This window comes from Ambystoma mexicanum, chromosome 2q (genome assembly GCF_040938575.1).
Source record: "Ambystoma mexicanum isolate Mex_15411 chromosome 2q, UKY_AmexF1_1, whole genome shotgun sequence".
Classification (NCBI taxonomy): Eukaryota; Metazoa; Chordata; class Amphibia; order Caudata; family Ambystomatidae; genus Ambystoma; species Ambystoma mexicanum.
The window spans coordinates 84,402,059-84,424,823 of NC_090924.1; the positions used below are offsets into that span (position 1 = coordinate 84,402,059).

The 22,765-nt window shown below is 45.8% G+C and overlaps 1 protein-coding gene across 7 annotated transcripts in view; it reads left to right on the forward strand.

The window, feature by feature from the left end:
• The window catches only part of PIGQ (phosphatidylinositol glycan anchor biosynthesis class Q), a 687,922-nt gene that overhangs the window by 144,906 nt on the left and 520,251 nt on the right, over nucleotides 1–22,765 (forward strand). For all 7 annotated transcript variants that reach the window (XM_069646905.1, XM_069646901.1, XM_069646907.1 and 4 more), the window contains one exon: nucleotides 1,847–1,978. In XM_069646905.1, coding sequence (XP_069503006.1) covers nucleotides 1,847–1,978 — 132 coding nt within the window. The remainder of the gene's footprint in view (nucleotides 1–1,846; nucleotides 1,979–22,765) is intronic.

A 22,765-nucleotide genomic window follows, 5' to 3' on the forward strand; every position in this document is an offset into this window, starting at 1 on the left:
CAAACCCTCCTTTTGTGTCCCTCAGCACTTGATATACACACAGCCAATTCCTGGCTCTGACGCCTCAGTCAGCAGTTTCAATTTTACTTTTACCAGAATCCCCACTGGCCATCAGCAACTCCCACGAACTCTTGCGTACACCTCAGAACCATCACGCATCCAGAACATGATTTAATGTAATTCCACCTCTCACTAGTAATGACCTACGTGAAAGTTCTGCCAGCCAATAAGTCCCCTGGTTCAAACACTGAAGATTATACATTTATTCCAGGACTCACTAATACACATCCTTATGTTTTCCTTTCAATACTCAAGTTATGAGTTAAGTCTCTTATGTTTCGGTCCCCTTTTTTTTCCCCACCCTTCTCCATTCCTGTTCTCCTTGGCTCTGTTTCCTTTTCACCCCAGAGCCTGTGGTCTGGCTAACATCCTGTGCAGGGTCGCAATTTGCCTCCGTACAGACATTTCTCTGCGTAGTAAGACCATCATGGAGGTGATATGTACAGTATAAATGACAACGAATAAAACATTGCCACAGTGACCCTGAAAGGAAAAGGGCAGGCACTGGCATGCCTATACCTAGTCAGTTAGCAAATGCCACACTTGGTTAGAGTTGTGAACATTGGCCTACGTCGCATCTAGATAGAATTTTGAATGTTGGCAAGTATCACATTTAGATAGATTTGTGAACGTTGGCCTACGACGCACCCAGATAGGATCGTGAGTGTTGACAATGTGCCACAATTGGTTAGAATTGTGAATGCTGGCCTGCATTGCATCTAAACAGGATGGTAAATATCGGAAAGTGCCACATTTAGATAGAAGAGCAAATATCATTAACCTCAACCTAGAAATTGCTCCTGTTGCTTTGGTTCATAAATCCATGCAAACACTCTCATCCCATATCATTATGCCTTCTCTCTACTCTACACCATCACACAATTAAAATGCAGCTATACCCCACGATCAATTCGGCATAGCTGTTCACATACGAACATTATCCCATGAACACCTCGTCACTCTAATAAAATGCAGCTACACCCCTTGACAAACCGGCCTAGGTGCACACATAAGCTTCCTATGGGCCTAACGTAGCCAGAACCCAGTCCTGGTGTCCACCCGCCAGACTGCACACATTCAACCGACATCAGTACCACCACACCTAATGCTAGGATGCAGCTACCATCAGGCAAATGCAACAGCTGCACACATAACCGGTACACCCTACTCTCTCAGCTGACCAGGACTACGGTCCCCGAGGGCGTTCAACCTACCAGCGCTATGAGGTTATACCAATGATGGAGTGCTATATAAATGTCAAATAACGTAACATAACATATTGTGTACATCACTACTATCCTAAAATATAAATGCATATTTCTATATATTATTTTTCCCACTTCTATCTCTTAATCCACTCCACTTATGTTTCTCTCTCTGACCCTTTTCATTCTGCCTGTTATAACTGTACCATATTCCCATTTAAATGAGGAAGGGTTTGGACACCCTCTTTGTGTATTTCAGATTGGCAATGTACAACTGATCTTGTGACTACATCACCTACATGATGCCTTGAAACATCATTTGCTGTAATTTGCGCTTCATAAATAACCATTTGTCAGATTGGCACTCAGTCTCCTACGACAGTTGTACATCACTCAGGGGATGTACAGTTTATTCAAATTTCTAGCACAGTGACCAGCTATGGTAAAGAAGGGTTGCCAGAGCGACGTACTGTGATGGGACATATGTGGAGGATGCCTGCGATGTGGAAAGAAAGGTGTAATGGTGCTCTGCATGTTTAAGGTCTGTTTACTTCTCTAAACTCCTTTTTGTGCTCCTTCAGAATGCTGCACATCTGGCCATTGTCCTTCGTGTGGGGGAAACTCTCAACTTGCCAACAACTGGGGCATCGACTGAGCCAGCTCCGCCTTCTCAGTACCAGCACTCGAGCCCAGGGACACATCCAATTTATGAGGTATGTTGAATGGCTTCAGTGGTCTGTCTAGCACTCCTCCACAAAATGTAAAGACCTACCTTTCAGAAGAGCGCTTTGCCTCTCTTAAGTATAGAGCACTATTAACATCAGAGTACATTTTTCAGAGAATTCTTCACGCCTGTCCTCTTTTCAATGCAGAAAGATGGAGACTGTTAGCGTATTATAGCAGAGCTATGTGTGAACTGGTATTTCAAGATGCTGGCACACATGGAGAGTCTGCTGAAGCATGGATTCCTTCTAAAATCTGCAAATTGTAACATTTAATCGTCGCTGCAATGTGATTTGCTGGAGAGAGAGAGAGAGAGAGAGAGAGAGAGAGAGGAAAAAAAAAAAAAAAGCCAACCAGGGGATGCGGTGACTGGACAACACCGGTCACCACAGAAAGAAGACGTGGCTCTTGCTGGCAGTGTCAGCTAGAGCCTACGTAATGAGGAAACCCACTAACACACAGGGGATTCTTTTTGTTTGATAAAGACCTACAGAAAGTCCTTGAATAGCAAACCTCCATGGGGACCCAGTGCATTGTCCATATTGAAAAGGGGCAGGGCTTACATGCACTTTTGTGCCCTCCCTATCCGTTCCCCTGTCACACCCCCTGCAAGCCGGGTAAGTGGATTAAACATAGTTAGTAACCAGTCCTGGGAGGGGATGGGGTATTTAAGTTGTTGTGTGAGAATTGTATAGTGTGGGTTAGTTGGGTGAGGACAGGAGGTAATGGAGGACGTCTGAGATACCAGAAGAGGCAAGAACGATAGCAGTGTGAATACTATGGGAGAGAGGAGGAGCATTTGTGTGTGTCGGGGAAGGGAATGTGGGAAGTAGAGATGGAGTATGAGTAGCGTAGTGGCACAGGTAGTAGTAGTTGGAAGTAGAGATAGTGGAAATAAGGGAGTAGTGAATCAGGGAATGGTAGTAGGCGTGAAGTATATATTTTGAAATGGAATAGGCAGTAGTTTGTAGTATAGGGTGGTAGTGTTAATAATGGAGTAGAAATAGCAGTCGAGGGAAAGTAGTAGGAGTGACAGGAAGTGGGAGAATAGGAGTTGTGTAGGAGCAGAGCGAGATTATAACAGAAGAACAGCAACAGGGAAGGAAGTAGATTGGGAGAAAGGAGGAAAGGAATAACGGAAGTAACAGGAGGTAGCGACAGTAAGAAGTGAAGGAGATGAGGAAGAGGAGAAGTCCGATCAAAGGGTGGAGGTGGAAAGGTGGAGTGAGAGATCAGAGGGATCAGAGGGACAGTATTACTGTGGGAGGAGAATATCCTGGAACATAGTGCAGGGAAGGGTCAGGCAAGACAGTGTGTGCAAGACGAGGGGCTGGACCTGGGTGGAAGGAAGCACCATCCCATAACACCCCTAGAGTACTAGGCTGGCTAGGTCAGGGACGTCTAGAAGAACCCTTGGGAGACAGGCTGTCATCTTAGAGAAAACATCCATAGTCCAAGTTAGAAGACCATACAGAGAGGTGGCACCATTCAAAAGTACTAACATCCCAATTATGGACGCCTGGGCTAGGGAGGAGGGAATAGCTGGGGATGTCAAGCCAGAGAGGCACAGCCCTTGTGCCCAAAACCCATGCCCGTGAACCCCTGAAAGCGCCTACATTCAGTGCAGTTTCTCTGACATTGTTACAGAACTGTACTTGTAGCATGCATTTTGCCAATACATATTTTTTGAGGTATACACATGACAGTTGCCTGTTGTGGATTTTTTAAAAGTAGGAGTTTAGTCTTGATTTATTGAATATCTTGTCATTGGCGTGCATTCAGCCTGACATTGCAGTGCATTCAGCCGACACATGACAACAAAAAGTGTATAACCATTGGATTAATAACAACATTATAGATGAACATATAATCATAAAAAGGAAAAGGTAAATACCAGTGGCATGATGGGTATGCAGATAAGGAATACAAGCGAGACACAGGAGAGACAGAAACTGGTATTGAAAAGGTTGTTTCCATAGTATTCTTTAAACACCAGAACACTGATTTATGTTTCTTAAATGTGTTTGAAACTTTCTACATTCCTGTTAGCCAGGTACGTACATGTGTGAAGCACCCTAATGCTAGTACATGCAGAAGCTTTGAATTACATCCGTATATCCATTAATTGTGTGTTAGACTTTCCAAAACCCTGAGTAACTGTGTGGTGATTGGCTTATTATGTAAGTGCGTATTGGCTGATACCATGTGAAAATATTTATTAAACTCCGAAAAACCATTGCCCGAATTGGGTAGCTTAAAATCAAACTTACCCTGATCACTGGGTAAAGGTGCTCTGCAAAATAAACTGAGAAGTCAAATATCTGATATTGAGCCTGGTAAATAAGTTTCCCAAACTAGCGCTATCTCCATGCAGTTGTTGAATATATTTACTTATCCCATACTGTTGTAACTTGTAATTAGATGTTACAGTAGCAGTTTCTCAGCTACTATCAAAGTACTGTGTGAATTAATAAGTATCACTGTATTAGTTCTAAAATGACCTCCCCCGACTGACTATATGATAGAAAATCCCCTATCTTACCTTCATGTGGTATATTCCGTGTTCCTCTACTGAGGCCCTGTTGGCCAGTGCGTATACAGATTTCAAGAATAAGTGGCTGTAATAAACAGGAGTGTTCCATCAGTAACATTATTAATCCTTAAATTCTTGCTATGTTATATGCTTGACTAAGTAGCTATGTTGCACAATACTATTTTACCTTTTGCTCAATACATAGTTTTAAGCTAAGGCCACTATCCCTAAATGAGAAAACCTTACAACTGCACTATTACAACAGTCACCTAGTAATCAGATGTCCTGTTAGGAGTCATCTGGAAAAGTAACCCGTGCGTGTAGAGAAGGAGCTAAGTACCCCCACCTTAACCACTTCGCCCATATTGCCTAAATGTTGGGAACCAGAGCACGATACACGTGCGCGGTACCAGTGAAAATACTGATCCCAAGGAGAATCCTGGAAGCAAGGTTCCCACTGAGAAAACCATACCTGCATACGAGACCAAATGATGACCATTTCAATTAAATTCTGGAAGAGGCAGAGCAAATGAATGACAAAGAAGAATGGTGACGACACAGAGCAGAGCTGGCGTACATAGAAGAGATGCAGAGACTCGAGAATGCAGATATTCTATAAGGCATCAATAAAGTATCAAAGGTAAGTGATATCTTGGGATCAAGATGAAGAAACTTATGCTACAAAACGGATGACGATATCGGGTTGTTTTACACGTGTACATATGCAAAGAAACGTAAGCAGACAAAGTATTCTTGAGGCTAGCTTTATAGTGAATAGATTGCGGCATGCTCCAACATGTACATATATATATTGGAGTGAGTAAAGAATGGATGTTTCCACTACGTACTATAGCAGAGGTGGGCTAAAGAAGAAAGGCCTCTTTTCCAGTGTGTCGCATTTAGAAAACAAGTGAATTACAAAGTGAATCTCAGAAAGGCGAGGCTGGATGAGCCAAGAAGCTAAGGCCGTATCAGGCTGGGGTGAGCAGACATTGAATACAAATCGTGTGACAGTACGAAACTCCTGTTCAGAAGCAATGGATAAAAACAAGGAAGAAGTCAGAGGTCTATTAGAAAATGGTATTTTAATGCACTAGAATCTCTATTTTGTGGTCTTCAGTCACGTGTAAGGATGAAGTTGGACGAACATGTTGACCACACCTACGCATGGACGCAGACTGTGCCTTCACTCCCCTGAATTCTCCAGAGCAAAGAACACTCAAAGGACAAGTTCAAAGTCCTAACTGACAGCAGACCACTGAGGTGATGATAGATGATTATGCTAATTGGTGGGAAGCTATGGTTAACACTAGCTCACCAGCACCTGGAAGCCGAGTCTTTGTGCTGCTAACACAGGTGGAAAAGTACCAATGGAGGTTAGAGTGCCCACCAGTGGTAGGGGACCGCGTGATTAAGTGTCCTATAGTTTGTGTAGCCAATGGTACGTCGTGTATTTAGTGATGTTCATAGTGACCTGTTTAAAGGGAGGGCTTAGTTGCCTCACCTGATGTTAAGAAACAAATCACTTTCTTTCACTGTCTCAGACTAGTATGGATCGTATACTTAGATGTTCCCTTAGACCCTATCACAATTGCCACTAGGTTTTTGTAGTTTGCCACGTAGGATGATGTTAGTAATATGTATGTTGATGTCACATATGGCGATTCTTTGCTATAAAAGAATGCTTTTATTCAAGATGAATCGAGAAATCATGTGCTGAGATGTCCGTGGTACTCCCTGTTTTAGATAATTGATATTAAAACAGTTATCCTTTTGCCAACTACCTGAGTCGTTTCGATTATTGATGTTTGAATAATTTCTGCATCCCCATCCATATCAAGGGTATTGCTACCTCGTCTTAAAGGGTTGGAAGCCTCCAGTTCACGAATCTCCCACCACGCGGGCGCCATTTTGGACTGATGATTATAATTTCCGTGCATGCGTGTGACATCACACGCACGTTGCACGTGACGTCACACCCTTCTCGAGAGCCCGACGATTAGTGGTGGCTCTCTTGCGCCTTATTAGTAAAACTCCCTAAGTGTCACATAAGTTAGATTCTGTAAAGTGGTTCCCATTCCGGATCTAAATGTGTATAATAATTAAGTCTAGTCTAAAGCCGGCACATTGTATATTGGATCCCGTTATACCTGTAGTTTGTAGTAAATTATAAACTACATCTGTAATGGCATGAATTATGCAGCATTTGGGGTGCTTCCTAAGTACACTTATTTTATTGATAATAACAAAATGCAATGTATGTATCATCATTGGAGAACCTGTTATACTAAGTGTTGTAATTATGCACAGAAACATGACACCTAATTGGATTGGATTTTGCAATAAAAGCATACATTCTGCAGATGAAAACGAACAATGATAAATAACAGCCTAGATACCATTACAAGAAAATGTGCATTTCATTTTCTGAATTAAGACCTACAGTGGTACTACGTGATAGACATATACATTTTGATTCCAAGCGTCTCAGTAGGAGTGTCAGGTCACCCCCCACGTTTACCACATTTGGCTTTAGTAAGCGCTATGAATCTAAGTCCAATTTTATCATGCATCTGGTGATTTTTTTTTTTGTTGCCAATGTTATGCTATGGGTAACCTGAGGTCCTGACTACTGAGACTGTATAGGTGTTCTCTAATTCATATTCTTAGAGCTCTGACAGTGCTTCCAATGTACAGTTTTTCACACACACAAATGATAGCGTAAACTACATGCATGGTTTTACAATTAATGAAATCATTAATCTGAATTACAGTGCCTTCCTTGTATATAAATTGATCAGTCTCGATAAGCATATTGCCACACTTATGGAACCCCTTCAACATTTTCAGCCAATCACTTCCTCCAGTTTGGTTTATTTTGGTATTATCTAGAAATGAGGGACACAGTACATTTCTAATCGTCGGTGTCCGAGTGAAAACATTGTCTCTGCCCAATTCTATCTAGGATATGTGCATCTTTAGAATATTGAGTTACAATATCTACACTCTCATTAGTATCTGTGTTATTTTCAAAGTAAGTTGTACCATGTCTTTCCTATTCAGATTTGATATTTTGTTGTGAGATTCTGTGATAACGATAGGTGAATGCCCCCTTCTCCGAAATCTGTTATTAGATCACATTCTTTTATGAACTGCACTTCTTCACTGCTGTTCCTGCGTGCTCTATGAAATTCACCCCTGATATGTTAATGATGGTGGTTCTTCTGCTCGCATGTAGGGTAGAATTAAATTCTGTAGGCTTATGGAATGTTGTGGTCTCTATTTTAAGGTTTTTATATAAATGTGTAGATCATGAAAATCAATACTGGTAGAATCGCAGTGCCCAGTGAGAGTAATACCAAAATCATTGCTGTTGAAATAATAGGTATATTCTTTAAGGAGATCAGCTAATCCCAGCCATATGATGAGACTATCGTCAATGTAACGTCTCCTCACAATCGCTGTTCGCCAATGCACGAGTGTCCTCATAATGGACCATGAAAAGATTAGCCGGCGATCGGGCATATTTGGCACCCATTGCAACATTACTTGTCTGTAGGTAGTATTTATCATTAAAAATTAATGCATTATAGTCCAATGTAAATCGGAGAAAAGCTTTCTGCATTTCCCCATGTAAAGAATATGGATCTGAAAATCCTCTATGCATAGTCAATTGCCCTAATAGCCAGCAAATGATTGATGGAGTTGTATAATGCTGTCACATCCATTGTGGCTAATAGATACTCTTCTTGCCACTCAATATCTTGCAGGAACTGAAGTACCTGAGTACTGTCCATAATGTAAGATGTTAGTTTCAGTACATGTTCTTTGATGGCATTGTCAATGTACTTGACAACTGAGGGGCATTGTCCAAGAACATGGACAGTGCCATCAAAGAACGATATAGGGTATAGGGCATGCAAAGAACTCTGCAAGCTCTGAGAGCGCTCTGTCTGACAATAGCAAAGACAGTCATATTTATTACAAAAATACGTCATGCATCCTGTAAGCTATAGGGGGCACATAGTCTCAGGGATTGGGTGGCGTTGACTAAACTATAGGCGATGTATCGAAGAGCTGCTCCAGGATTGGTGGACATCTGCGTGGTGCCAACGTGGGGTGGACGGGTCAGCTGGGCTCGGCGGGGTGGAGCTGCCATGCCGGACACAGTGTGTGTCGATTATTAGTGGCTGCACTAACACTTTGCCCTTGTGGCCACACATACACACACACACACATCATGTTATACCATTCCAGTTGTCCTGCAAATCCTACAATGTGTTAATCTAAGATCAAGTGGGAGGCAGGAGAGACAGCATGCAATGTGAAGCTTCACCAACACATCAGTGTACAATTACTCTTGACCTAATGACCCAGTCTCATAAGTCCAGGTGTTTTGTCAGAGGGCACGGGGTAAGCTGCCTTGTCATTCTATTCTGTTAGATGTGGTGAGGGATTGTTTTACAACATGTTAGTACAGGGGTGAATAACTGTCTCTATGGCCCGTTAACTTGGGGTGAACTGGAGTACTATTGGATCAGTAAGGGCACATATCTGGCCCCTCAAGGCGCTGGGATTTAGGACCATGTAGCACATAATTCACTTGGCCAAGCCATGGCAGCCTAAGACATGCAGAGGTAAATACTTGAAGTGGGTCCAGCAGAAATCTGGGGAGGCAAGGCTATGCTGTTCAAACACTACTGGAGGCAGTGGAGGTTGGCAGTAGCATAGGCGATACATAACGTTAGTTGAACACATACCGATAATTCATAAGACAGACAGATGCATAATAAACGTGAGGTAGCATCAGGTTGGGTCTTGAACTCGGGAGCATGGAAGCAATATGTTCATTTACATTTTCGTTTATAGCAGAAACTAGCTCAACACCCTTGAGGGCCGTCACACTTTTAAAACGTGTTTCACTACATTATACACAAGTATTCTATGTATTGCTTTTTCGCTTTATCCTTTGTACATTAGCAGCAATCATTAGTTAGCACAAGGTGGGATCTATTGGGAGCTTTCATTAAACCTTCAGGGCACATGGTGTCCGGCAGCGGGCGGGGGGTCATCCTCGCTTTAATCACAATATAAGTTTCATCCCTTCCCAACACCCATTTTATCATTTACAACCAACCCTTTGAACCGTTGGGGTTTGGTATGTGCAGTTAGCACTTCATCTGGGGGAATCTGGGCAGGGGTTCATGGAGGAAGGTCATGGGCACCATATATTTTAAATGTTGGGGGTTCGCTGCAGGGCCGAGGCTTGTTTGATTGGGATGGTTCTTGTTATTTTCCAGACTCTGGCTACAAGTCGGGTCACTTCTAGGGCAATGATGTACTGCGGAAGGTAAATGATTCAGTGTTTGTTCTGATACTTGTTTGTGTCTGGTTGCTCGTGAGAACGGGCCTCCAGCGGATCTGCCATGGGGTGGAGGCGCGTGGGAAGTGCATGGCTCTCTGTGCGCGGTTAGCGGGGGCCAAGCTACAGCTTTCGCATGCAGGCTGTCTCGCTTGGGCTTTGGTCAGTACATCTGAAATGGAGTCTTGGTGTTCTCAAAATGGTGTCTATGATACGTAACACTACAGGTTGTGTGGCCTTATGTGTCGACCAGCAGCCATCCTGCCTCCCGGGCCCAGGTGCATGGGGGGCCGCTGATGATCCACGAGCCTCACATAGGTGGGCAATGTGGGGGAGGGGGGTCCTACAGACCTATCCTCCCATACATTTCCCCCCTTTCGTTACTTAAGTAACGAATACCGTAACTCACCCAACCCCTGGCGTTCCTTCTCATTGGCAACCGCTTCATCCCATGCCGGTGTTCCCTTTATTGGCATCCATGCCCTACATATCCCTCGAAGGCTCTCCCCCCTCCTAGCATATTCATCCGGTGTGCAAGTCATGTATATGCATCCCCCATCCCCTTCCAGGTCCCCCCATACCTCTGTGTACCATTCTCGTTCTCGGGTTCAGGGTCCTCACTTGTTTGTACTTGTGCTTCTTGAATGATCTGCGCTGCTCCTCTAGCGTTGCCCATTGTCACCATCATCATTGCACCATTAGGCACTGCATTTGCACAGCATCGAAGACCTAACTGGCACACACAAAAAATCAGGAGTAAAAATACGACGATGGGCATCAACATTTTAACTGTCAGCCCCAGCCAAGATGGTACCCAGGAAAAAATGTTGTCGAACCAAGTGCTGGTGTCCGCTCCACCTTCGTTCCTCATTTGTTCACCCAGGTTGTGCACCGCTGCAATAATGTGTGCTAGTGTTCCATTATCTGCATCTTCAGAAGGTACGAAATGTGCAGCACGCGCTCCCAATTTTTCGGCAAACACCTCCATCCATCGCCGTTAACAGGTCTAGGACATAACTGTTCTGCATGGTCATTAGCCTTAGGGCCCATAGCTCCACCTTGATCACATTGAACCCTTCTTCAGTGTTGTTGGCCAGTTGGATCAACTCCCAGAGCGTGATGTGTAGCCATTTTGCGTTGGCTCGCACCTGGATCCTCGGGATGAGGGAGGCGAAGAACGTTTCAGCGGAATTAAATAGCCGGTACTTGGCAGAAATCTCTGCGGACAGGTCTGAGAAGGATTTGGATATGTAGTTGGACGATCTCTGCTGTCTTGATATCACGTCTCGCGTGTTGCCCGAGGACAGGGCATACAATGGCGGTTCTTCTGTTCCTTGTGTATTCTGGGCATGGCAGCTGGCACTCCTTTTCCTCCGTCGATATGGCTCTCCGGGATTACCATCAAAGCTGAATGCAGCATTGCCAGAGAGCATGTGCCCCTCCAGGATTGTGGGAGGTGCAAGTATGCCTCTTTACCGCAGTCCCAGTAAGTGAGTGCTGCTGTCCCTTTCTTCATGTCTAGGATAATGTGTGTCCGATTGCAGTTCTTATTTGCACCCATGTTGTTTTTCCCATCGCCATGGAAGCACAGTTCGTATGAAATTTCTTTTTGCAATTTGAACGATTTTTCTATGGTGGTCACCCAGGTCAGTTTTGTGATGTGTTCCTTCCAAACTGGTGTACAGGTTTTCTCGATCCATTGCGGTTTTTCTTCCTCTTCCGGTAGTCCTCGTAGTGCTTCAGCTTTGCATGTTATTACTTCATCTTTCCACTTATTGTCCAATAACAATGTCCCCTTAATCATGAAAAAAGGTTCTTTTAAACATATCACTCCTTTTGTTCTTGAATAGCAGGCTTTCTCGTTTTGCAGCATTTCAAAAGATACTGCCTGTGCCTGGAAGGTGTTCTTAATTCTGCATAGAGTGAGATGAAGGAGATACTGGGCATCTGCAAGAGGCAGTTCTTTAGGCAGCAAGACCGTAGGCGTGCCGGAGGCATGAGGAATCAGGGAACAGACCTAACAACTCTCATTAGTTGTCTCTTTAGCAGTGGAGCTCATATCCACATACCATTTATTTGACTGATGTCGATGTCTAGGGTCTTCAATTGTGTCGAGGCCCAGGCCAGAATATTCGTCATATCTTTTCCTCCCCACCTCCCTCCTTCTTCTGCTGCTTCTAAGGTGGCTTTTCACATTCCTTGCTGCTTGTGGTATCATGGCCTCTATTCCCACCCCCCCTTTTCCCATTCATCATATAGAGCCAAGAACCTTTCTGCCATCTCTGCATTTTCTTCCTTCCTATTTATGGGGGGGGGGCAGTTTCTGCGGATGGGTTAACTTCTGGTGTAGGCATTGTGGCGGAAGAGTCATATAACCATGATATAGCAGAGGGGTTATGATCATTTAAACCATGGGCATTGTATTTGGATGCATTATATGGGGGATTGGGCGTGTGGTCGGCCTATTGTTGGTACCATTTGGAGGCTGTACATGAGTAGGGTTCGTATCATAACCCCATATAAGTTGAAACCCATCCCATATCAAATAGGCCCCTTCTTTAACCGTTTTTGTTCTATTCCCCAGATTAGTTCCATTCCTTCCCCCCCCTCATTCATCTCGATAGAGATGAATGCAATAAACCAGTAGATGACCAGGCCAAACAACATGCTAAAAAATAGAACAGCGCACACAAACAATCAACACTCATACGAGTATCTACGTAAATCAAAGTTCTCATTAGTATTTCTAACTTCCCTAACATTATTCTTTGCGGGCTGCCCGTTCGTTGCCATGGTTACTCCTATGTTAAAACATAAGTGCATTAAGAATACTGAAACAGTTCTTTTTAGCATTTTCATTACATGGTGAAAGTTAGGGAAAGAGGGAGGGAGGGAGAGAGGGAGAGAGTTTTTAATATTCATAGTTCAACATTATTTACAGTCTTAATGTTCTATAAACCCATTTAGTGCAGTTTACTTTCTCTTTATCATGTTCATGTATAGGATGTATTCATTTCTCTTTTTTCTTTCTCTATTGTGACATTTCTGTCGTGGTTTGTACTTCTTTGTCTTGTTCTGGTGTGACACTATCGTAGGCTTTTCGTACGTCTGTTAAATGTATCAAGTATCTCAGGCCCTTCACCTTTACGGCTGTTGGCGTGCAATACACTACCTCGTATGGGCCCTGAAATCTTGGGGCATTCCACCTACGCACGAAACTCCTGACATACACCATTTCCCCTGCCATTAGCTGACCTGTGGGGTTTTCTTCTGTGATTCTTATTTCCTCATGTCCCTCCTGTTGTGTAAAAGGTGGTGCAAGCTGTCGTGCTTTGCTGAGTTTTGTCAGGTATTCATTGAATTTTTCACCTAAAACAGTGGTGCTTCTGTGGGCATCTGAGTGTCTGCGGAGTGGGGAGTGTGCTGTGTGCTTGTGCCTTCCTGTCACCATTTCGTGTGGTGACAGATGGTGGTCCTTGCTGGGCTGATTTCTCAGCTCGAACAAGGCCAAAGGCAGACAGTGCACCCAGTTTCTTTTAAGGGAGAAACACAATTTTGATAACCTCCCCTTCAGTAGGCCGTTGATTTTCTCCACAACGCCATTGCTTTGCGGATGCTAAATCGAGCATAGTTTGTTTAATTCCTAGCAAAGCTGTAACTTCTTTGAAAGGGTCATTGAGAAAATGTGTGCCAATTATCTGAGCGAATCACGTCGCAAATTCCCCAGCGCGGAAATACTTCCCTCACCAAGAATTTTGCAGCGCACTTGCCATCAGGAAATGCCCAGGGCCCTGCTTCAACCCACCTTGAGAATGGACAAACTCCCACTATCATGTACCGTGCCCCATTGCACCTCTCTCCCATATCTGCATAATCAATTTGCAGCTCTCTGAAGGGGCCTATTGGTTTTGGTATTGTTCCCCGCAGTATCCTTAAGGTCATTCCTGAATTGTATATCTGGCATGTTGCACACTCCATTGCCAATTTTGATATCTGCTCCTGTAACCCTGGAACAAACCAATCTTCTTGTATCTCTCCGGCGATATGTTGCTTTGCATTGTGTGCTGGAAAGTGTAATTGTTGGAAGGCTATTTCCAATAGTATGACTGGCATCACCACCTTTCCAGTGTTATTTTGACGCCATAAGAGATCTGTCGCTGACTGGCTACATCCCCTCTTCTCCCACAGTTCTTTTTCTGCTTTTCTTGCTCCTTCCTGTAACTCTAGTATTTGTGACACGGGCATGGTGTTATAACCATCTGGGAGATCTTCCTCTACTCGTTTGTGTATTAAGTACTCACCTGTCCTTTCTTTCACAAGATAAGAGGCTTCCTTGGCTGCAGCGTCTGCTGCTGCGTTTCCCAAAAAGATAACATCTGTGTTGGTGGTGTGGGCCTGGAATTTCACTATGGCTATCATGGTGGGGTCTTTCAACGCCTCAATGAGTTCCTTCAGGAGCCCTGTATGTTGTACAGGCGATCTATCGGCCCTGTGGAACCCCCCTCCGTCCCCACCTTGGCAACCCACCATGTACAGTAGTGGTCATATAAGCTGAGTCTGTGTAGATTGTGACTGCACGTCCTTTTGCTGCATGCAATGCTTCAATCAGTGCTATGAGTTCTGCTGCTTGAGCTGAGTAATGGACAGGTAGACGCTGGTGTATTATCACCTCGTACTCACCTTCTTCCAACCTTACAACAGCTATTCCTACGTGCTTTTCACCTGTGTCTGGGTTTATTGATGCTGACCCGTCTATAAAGAATACTTCTCCTTCATTTAATGCATTTTCGCTCACCACTGTGCTTTCTCCCTCCTCCCCCTTGTATGTTGCACAATCGTGTGCCTGCATGTCTTCCAATGTGCATAGTTCTGCGATGAATCTTGCAGGGTTCACTGTTTTGCATCTTACTATGTGTATGTTTGCATTAAACAGGATTATTTCATATGCAGTTTCTCTTTGTGTTGAGTGTGCTCTTTGATCTTTCCAAAATTGCAAATAGGGAGTGCTCCACAAACAGAGTCACGGAGCACCCCATCAATATTGTCGCACTTTTTTCAATGGCGAACGCTGCGGCTGCAAGAGATTGCTCGCAAGCGAAGTGTCCTTGCATTCCTGCGTGCCACTGTAGTAGGCTAGGGGCTTGTGTCCCAGGGATGTCTTTTGTGTCAGTACCGCTGTCATGAGGGTCCCTTTACAGTGGGAGAACAGGTAGAACTCGCGCTCGTAATCTGGGTTTGCGAGCACTGGTGCACTTGAGATCAGCTCTTTGAGTGACGTGAATGCATCATCTAGTTCTGCGGACCATTGTATTTCTGTGTTTTCTCGTTGGGCTTCTTTGAGTTCCTGCAGTAATGGTCGTATATGCTGCGTAATCTAATATCCATGCTCAGCAGTAATTACACATGCCGAGAAATGTTTGCATTTCTTTTACTGTTTTCTCCCTACTGCTGTTATGGCAGCTTCTCTGTCTGGTATTATTTTCTTGCCATCTTGTGAGACTAGTTGTCCCAGACATGTTGTCATGTTCATCCTCTGACAAACTGGCCTGCCGCCTGCTCCAAAGGCAATACCGGCTCTCCGTTCTCACTAAGAAGAGAGCCCTTATCCAAGCCCGCATCTCTGAGGCATCAAACAACTCGGCCGAACTCTTTAAAATCTGCAAGGAGCTGGCCAACCCTGCTGCAGTCTCTACCTCTCCTGTCCCCTCCCAGGCCCTCTGCACTGCACTGGCCTCTCACTTCATCTCAAAAACTCAGGACATCCTGTCCTCACTCTCCTCCCCTCTCCTCCCTCCCTCTTTTCCCGGCTCTTCCTCTTGCTCTCTTGCAGCCGCCCCTCCGCCCTCCTTCTCTTCATTTCCACCTTTTTCTGCTGACGAGGTTTCCAGACAAGTCCGATCTATGAAAGCCTCGTCTAAACAGGTTCACCCCTGTTCCTCCAAAACCATCAAGGACCACATCGTCTCCCTGGCTCCTGCCCTGGCTGACTTTTGCAACCACTCATTCGCCTCTGGAGTCTTCCCATCCCCCCTCAAGCACTCCCTTGTGCACCCCCTCCTCAAGAAACCCTCTTCCGACCCCTCCTGCCCGGCCAACTATCACCCAATCTCCATTACTCCCTTCCTGGGCAAGCTCCTGGAGAAACTGGCCATCTCCCAGCTTAACCTCCATGCTGAATCTGTTGGTAATCTTCATGACCATCAATCCGGCTTCAGAGCGGCCAGAAGCACGGAAACTGCTCTCCTGAACATCCGTGAGGACCTGCTCCTGAACCTCGATTCCAACACTCCCTGTGTTCTCATTCTGCTCGATCTCTCCTCTGCCTTTGACACTGTCAACCATGCCATCCTGCTCAACCGTCTCCGTGATAACCTGGGTATCACTGGTCAGGCTCTGGCATGGCTGACCTCTTTCCTCTCCGGTCGACCCTCCCAGGTCCAAATGGGCTCCTTCCTCTCTGACATCTTTTTCTCCACCTGTGGTGTCCCCCAGGGATCCAACCTCTCTCCCTGGCTTTTCAACCAGTATCTGGCACTCCTTGCCCACCGCATCGCCGCCCTCTGCCCCCACTTCCAGTGCTATGCGGACGATACCCAGCTCATTTTCAGGCTACCCTCGGCCTCCTCCTCTCCTTCCCTCATCTCCGACTGTCTGTCTGCTATCCAGGAATGGTGTGCCGCCAATGACCTCTGCCTTAACGCCAGTAAGACTGAGATTCTACTCATCGGCGCACCCACTCCCTCCTTCCCTGCAGCTCTCTGGCCGGCCTCCCTTGGCCCCCTTCCTGCCCCTACCTGCAAGGCTAAAAACCTCGGGGTCATCTTCGACTCCACACTCTCCTTCTCTCCTCATATATCTGATGTCTCTAAGAAATCACACTACCAGCTGCACCTCCTCAGAGGTATTCTTCCCTTCCTCTCCTTCCCCCAGAAGCTCACTGTCTCCCGAGCCCTGGTTCTCTCAAGGCTGGACTACTGTAACAGCCTCTATCTTAATCTCCCTGCCTCCACTCTCCGCCCTCTGCAACTTATCCAGAACAGAACTGCGAGACTTGTCCTTGGCCTCAAGCCCAGGGACCGTATCTCTCCAGGACTGAAATCTCTTCACTGGCTCCCAGTGGCTGCGAGGATTAAGTTCAAAACCCTCTGCATTGTCCACAAGGCCTTCTGGGGCCTGGGGCCTAAATACCTTCAACTCTCTCTTCCTAAATATCTTCCTTCACGAGCCCTTCGCTCATCCATCTCTAACTCCCTCATGGTCAGCCGCTTCTCGAAGCAACGTGCTGGGGGTAGATCTCTCTCCGCAGCAGGGGCCTCCCTCTGGAACAGCCTGCCTGCCTCCCTGAAACTTGAGGAGAACCATCTCCGGTTCCGGAAGCACCTCAAAACCTTCCTCTTCGCTTCTGCCTTCTCTCTCCCTCTCCCCTGCTAAACCTGCTTAACTCCCCACTAAATTCTACACTTAACCTGCATCTGGGCCACTCTCAGCGACCTCGGTCCAGGGCCCAGCCACTCTCCACTTGCACTGCCCCCCTGGCTCCCCCTGCACTGTGGGACTGTCACTGTATCCCTACAGCCCCCTACCCAGCACTTGCTCTGCACTTACCTCGCACTTGCCACCAGCTGGCCCTTTTTATTTATTATCATTTATTATTTTATTACGCCACTTACCTTGTACTGCACTTTTCCCCCCACCTCCTCCCCCTGCACTTTCTCCTTTTCCCCTTACCTCTGCACTTGCACGATCTGAATGACACCTGGCCTAGTAGGATCGTTTGTCCGTCTTCCCCTTGTTTCCCTCCCTCCCTGCCTCGTCGCGCCTTGAAACACTTGTGTATAGGCGCGTTACAAATACCATATCATATCATATCATATCATATCAGATACAACACCTCTCGTTGGCAGTACTGCAGTTTCCCTCTGTCAACTTTGTAGCCTTTGTAGGCCAACAATGTCAAGAGAACAATGGAGTCTTTTCTGCATTCTTCCTCATTTTTTGCACAGATGAGTAAATCATCCACGTATTGAATAATATGCTGTCATATTCCTTAATCTTCATGTAGAATGCGGTTGAATATGCTGGGGCTTTCGCAGTACCCCTGGGGTAACCTGCAGTGCTCGTAAATTTTTCCCCCCCAATGTAAATGCTGTTAAATATCTGCACTCTTCTGCAAGTGGTATTGAGAGAAAAAAGCATTTTTCAAATCCACTACTTGTTTTGGGATGCTGCACAGGATGGATGCTGGATTAGGGACCAAAGGGAATTCTTTTTGTATGACGTCATTGAGGGGGCGTAGATATTGGATCATCCTCCACGCCCCGCCTTTTGCTTTTTTGATCGGGTAAATGCAAGTATTACATGGTGAGTTTGAGGGCACTATTATTCCTTGGGCCATTAATGCACTGATTGTCTCTTTTATCCCTTCTTCTGCTTCCCGGGACAGGGCATACTGTTTTACCCTGGATAATATGGCCCCTGGTTTGAGTTTTATTTTAACTGGTGTGACCCCATGCAGTAGTCCCACATCGTGGGGACCTGTGGTCCACAGGATGCTGGGCACTGATTTCATATCATCATCAAAAAAGGAATGAGGGGCTCCTACCGCTGCTAATAGTTGTACTGGCACCTGTCTTTCCTGTATCATGATATCACAAGGTATTGCTATTTAATTATTATTTCCCCATCACTTTCCGAATCTGTGAAGAGGTCTTCATCTGATAGATCTCGCAATGCAATGTCGGCATTGATGCACAATACCGTGCGCCATTCACAACCGTGTATGTCCATTGCAATGACTGCTATTCTTTTGGCTGAGATCTGAACTTCATGCAAATCTAATGACATAACTGTCCCAGGCACAATCTCTGGGCGTGCTATGGGTCGGAAGATGAACTTCGCAGGCACTCTCCATTCTAGATTTTTCAATTCTGGAACCACCCGTGCCAATGTTTTTAACCCTTGAATGAACATGTCAGGGTCCACCGGTATGCCGCGCACTTCCGGTGCTGTTGCTCGCGCGTGCACCACCAGCATTACGCGCAGGGCAGATCCCTGGAGTCGAACAAACTATGCCGTGAATGATATTGTCATATTAAGCTTACTGAGAAGGTCCCTTCCCAATACGTTAATTGGGGACTGCTCGTAGTACAATAGGGGTGCCCTTACTGTCTTTCCCCCTACGGTGACATCTAAATCTTCTGTATAAGGAACTTCGACAACAGCCCCAGAGAACCCCTGCATCTCCAATTTACGATTAGATAGCGGAAACCGGCCTCCCGAATCCACAATAAAGATTAACTGTTTATTCCCTATCTGTGCCCCTATCAATGGTGCCTCTGCTGCATTGAAGGTCATAGATAGTACAGGACACGCAAGTGCTCTCTGTGGGCTGTCCTATGCTGGGTGTCTCGTGGTCCCCCCTTGGCTGAAGACATTACCTGATGCCATTGCCACTCCACCATACGGTGCAGGTGCGTTAGCCGTTGTAGCGAAAGGGCTGCTCTGTGTGTATGACATATGCTCATGGCTTTGCTGGTGCTGTTGTACATTATGTGGTTGTTCTCTTTGTTGTTCTAGGTACCTTTGCTCTTTTTGCCCTTGTCCCCCTCCCATGGGTAATCCATATGGGCTTCCCGGTTGTGGGTGACCATAAGGTTGATCATCTTGGTACATGTTATTTGGCCTGCTCCTGCATTCTCGCGAAAAGTGTCCCCACCTACCACAATTCCAACAGTTCCCTTGCCCCCCATATCCGCCATTTCCCCCATACGCTTGACCACCCCCCCTGCGTCCTCTGTACCCACCTCGTCCTCCGCGGGGAGCCCACACTTGCCACTGCGGTCCTCTGTACTGCTCCGGTCCATTCCACTGTGTCTGCCCATTGCCTGCCCAATTCGCTGCCATCCTTCCCTGTATCGCTACCACTCCCTCCTCCTTCTCTCCTTCCCTATCTTGGGGGACTGCTGCAACTGCTGCGGCGACCTTCACCAGTTTCGTTTGTACAAGCTTCGCCTCGTCTGCCAACCTTTTTTGTGCAATTTCCTTCTCTCTCTCTCTCTCTCTCTCCTTTATTCTCTTGCAATGGTGCAGTATTATACTTTGAATTTCTGGCCAACCTTTCACTTCAATCCCTGCTATTTTGTCAAGTGCTTTCTGTACTTCTTTTGGGAGCCCTCGCTTTATTATAAAGTAGAATAGGGACGTTAATTGGTCCCAGGCCGTACCCGTCTCGGCTCTCCACATCTCCTGCACTCGAAAAATGAAATCCATAGCATCTTCCCCATCATTCATGGTACATTGCATCACTGACTGTAAATCTGGTGTGTCTGGGAATGTTTCTCTCAAGGCATTCCATACTCTTGCACGTACTGTATTAAAAGAAACTCCATTATGGCGGTCACAATCCAGTGTTACCCCCAGGAAACCAGCCTTTGCCCACACTCTATCTGCTTGGTCACCTACTGCTGATACCAGCAAACTCTTGACATCACGTACCGCTAATGGCACTCCCACGGTATGCTTCTCAAATGCATATATCCACTTACTTGCTCCTCCCGATAGCGGGGGCAGGGACTATAATACATTTGCCTTGTCCATCTGAGCCCAGGGTATGTAATTTGGCCTCCCACCTCCTCTATGTATCAATGGGAGCTGTAGTATGCTCTTGGTTCCTTTTCCTGTACTCACCTTCGACCCTTTCCTTCCCAATGTGGCCATTCTTACCATCCTGTTCCTTAACCTCCCCGTCCATTCCTCTTGCATGGCTCTTCCCAGAGGTGTCTCAGCTAATCTTTCTAACCTACCTCCTGCTGCTGCTCCCAGCCTTCCATTTTCCTGCTCATCATCTTCGATGTCACACCACAGTTCTTCCATTTCCCCCAGTGGCCATACCCTCCTCTCCTGTATTTTCTTCGAGATCATGTGGTCCCAATTCTATTATTCTAGTTGGTTCTTCCTGCATTCTAAATAGCATTTCCCCTTCTTCCACCATTCCTCAGAGGACCTGTTGAGCGTTTGCGCCCTAAGCGTTTATTCTGTTCTTGCAACGCTCGTTCCACTTTGTTCACATATGTTTCTTATCCTAGAGAACTCCTCTCTGGCCATTGAGAGCCTGGAATCTAAATCTTTTGTTAGTTTTTCAATGTCTACTGTGGGGGTACTTACCTGTCCGCTCTGTCTGGGGCACTCCTATGGTGGCGGTGCAGTTGGTCGTGGGGGCAGTGGTGGGCACAAACGTGGGATTACTATACCCCTCGGCGGGCACGGGTTTCTTTAGGAGGGGGTATAGCCGTGTTAACTCTATTGACCTTTCTTTTCCCCTCCCCTCCCCGTCACCTTCGTTTGCCGCCAGGAGAGTGGTAGTAGTGGTGGGCTGATCGGGCGCTTAATCCTTGTTTTTGAGTGGAGGTACTTCAAACAACCTCCACAGATCTAGTATCTCGCTCCTATTATGAAACTGCTTCCCCTTGTATTTTATGAATATACATGTGGCTACAATGTCCAGGACACTTATCAAATGACCCCCCCTTGTGGCCATACCTGTGGTAGCCCTTCTCCTTTTAATTCTGTGACCCAATGGTCATAGTATTTGTTTATACGTTCTGCATAACCAGGTAGATTTTTTACAAATGTGGGCCAGGGGTGTTTCTGCCCCCATGTTATATTCTTGTTGCTCACCTTCCTGTGTTATTTGTAACTGTCACTGTTACTCACGTGCGTGTGTGTTTCTTGTCACTAACAATTCTTAAATGTTAAAACACTTGTTCACAATACTACTGTCTTAAATCTTACCGGGTCACACTTACAATGACCATACCACAAAACCTTCTAGTACCATCAATTCAACATCATTTCTTTTCAGTAACATTTTCTGAAACATGAATAGCTTAGCATATGCAAACGCGGAACAGACATTCAACAAACTTTTAACATGCAACACATAACAATGACCCGCCCTTTTTTGCCCCCCTTGACCCTTAGACGTTATAGTACTTTCTCTAATATCGATTCACCCAGAATAAAGAAAAGGCAGTTTCTAATGTATACACTGTGTCTCCCTTTTCACAGACACCTTTACTTTTATATTCCACTATTCAACTTATTCCCAGTACTAGTCAAGATAGCACTATGCAGCGCCACCTTCTACCCCTTTGGAGAGCTAGGTTCTCGTCTTTATCTTCCCTTTCTTCACCTTATTATCCTAATGGCCATATGCAGAAAAAGAAAATAGTATTAATAGTTCAAAGTACCCATTAGCTGACCTTGTCTAATCTGGCTCCCTCCCCCTTCTCCGTTTATTATCATTCGCACTTAATACTCACGTGCCCGTCTTGATCCGAGAGTCTCCGGACTGGGTCTGTCCAGGCGGCGCTGCCTCACACTCAATGGCTGTCCGCCCGGCTCCGGGGAGCGGTACTAAAATGTTTTTGGAGCGGGACCCATACCCTTTCGGCCTACTGCGTGCGCACGTCTAAGCGTACTAGTTGCCGTAGGCGGGAAGCTCTCTTGAGCGGGCACACCGTGCGTCTCCACTGCCGCCCGGAACTTCTCGTGCCAAAAGGGGACCATAAAAAACAACACGCCTTCGGGGTCACCACTGAAAGCAAGCGTCCCCCATAAGGCAGTAACCCCCGCCAGTGAGAGGCCATAAAGGACACACCCCAGGAGGGAATGAGACCAGGACCAAGTGCGGGTGAAGTAAAAGAGTTTTATATAAATTGGTATAGGGCGTGCAAAGGGCTCTGCAAGCTCCGAGAGCGCTCTTTCTGACAATAGCAAAGACAGTCATATTTATTACAAAAATACGTCATGCATTCTGTAAGCTATAGGGGGCACATAGTCACAGGGATTGGGTGGCGTTGACTAAACTATAGGTGATGTATC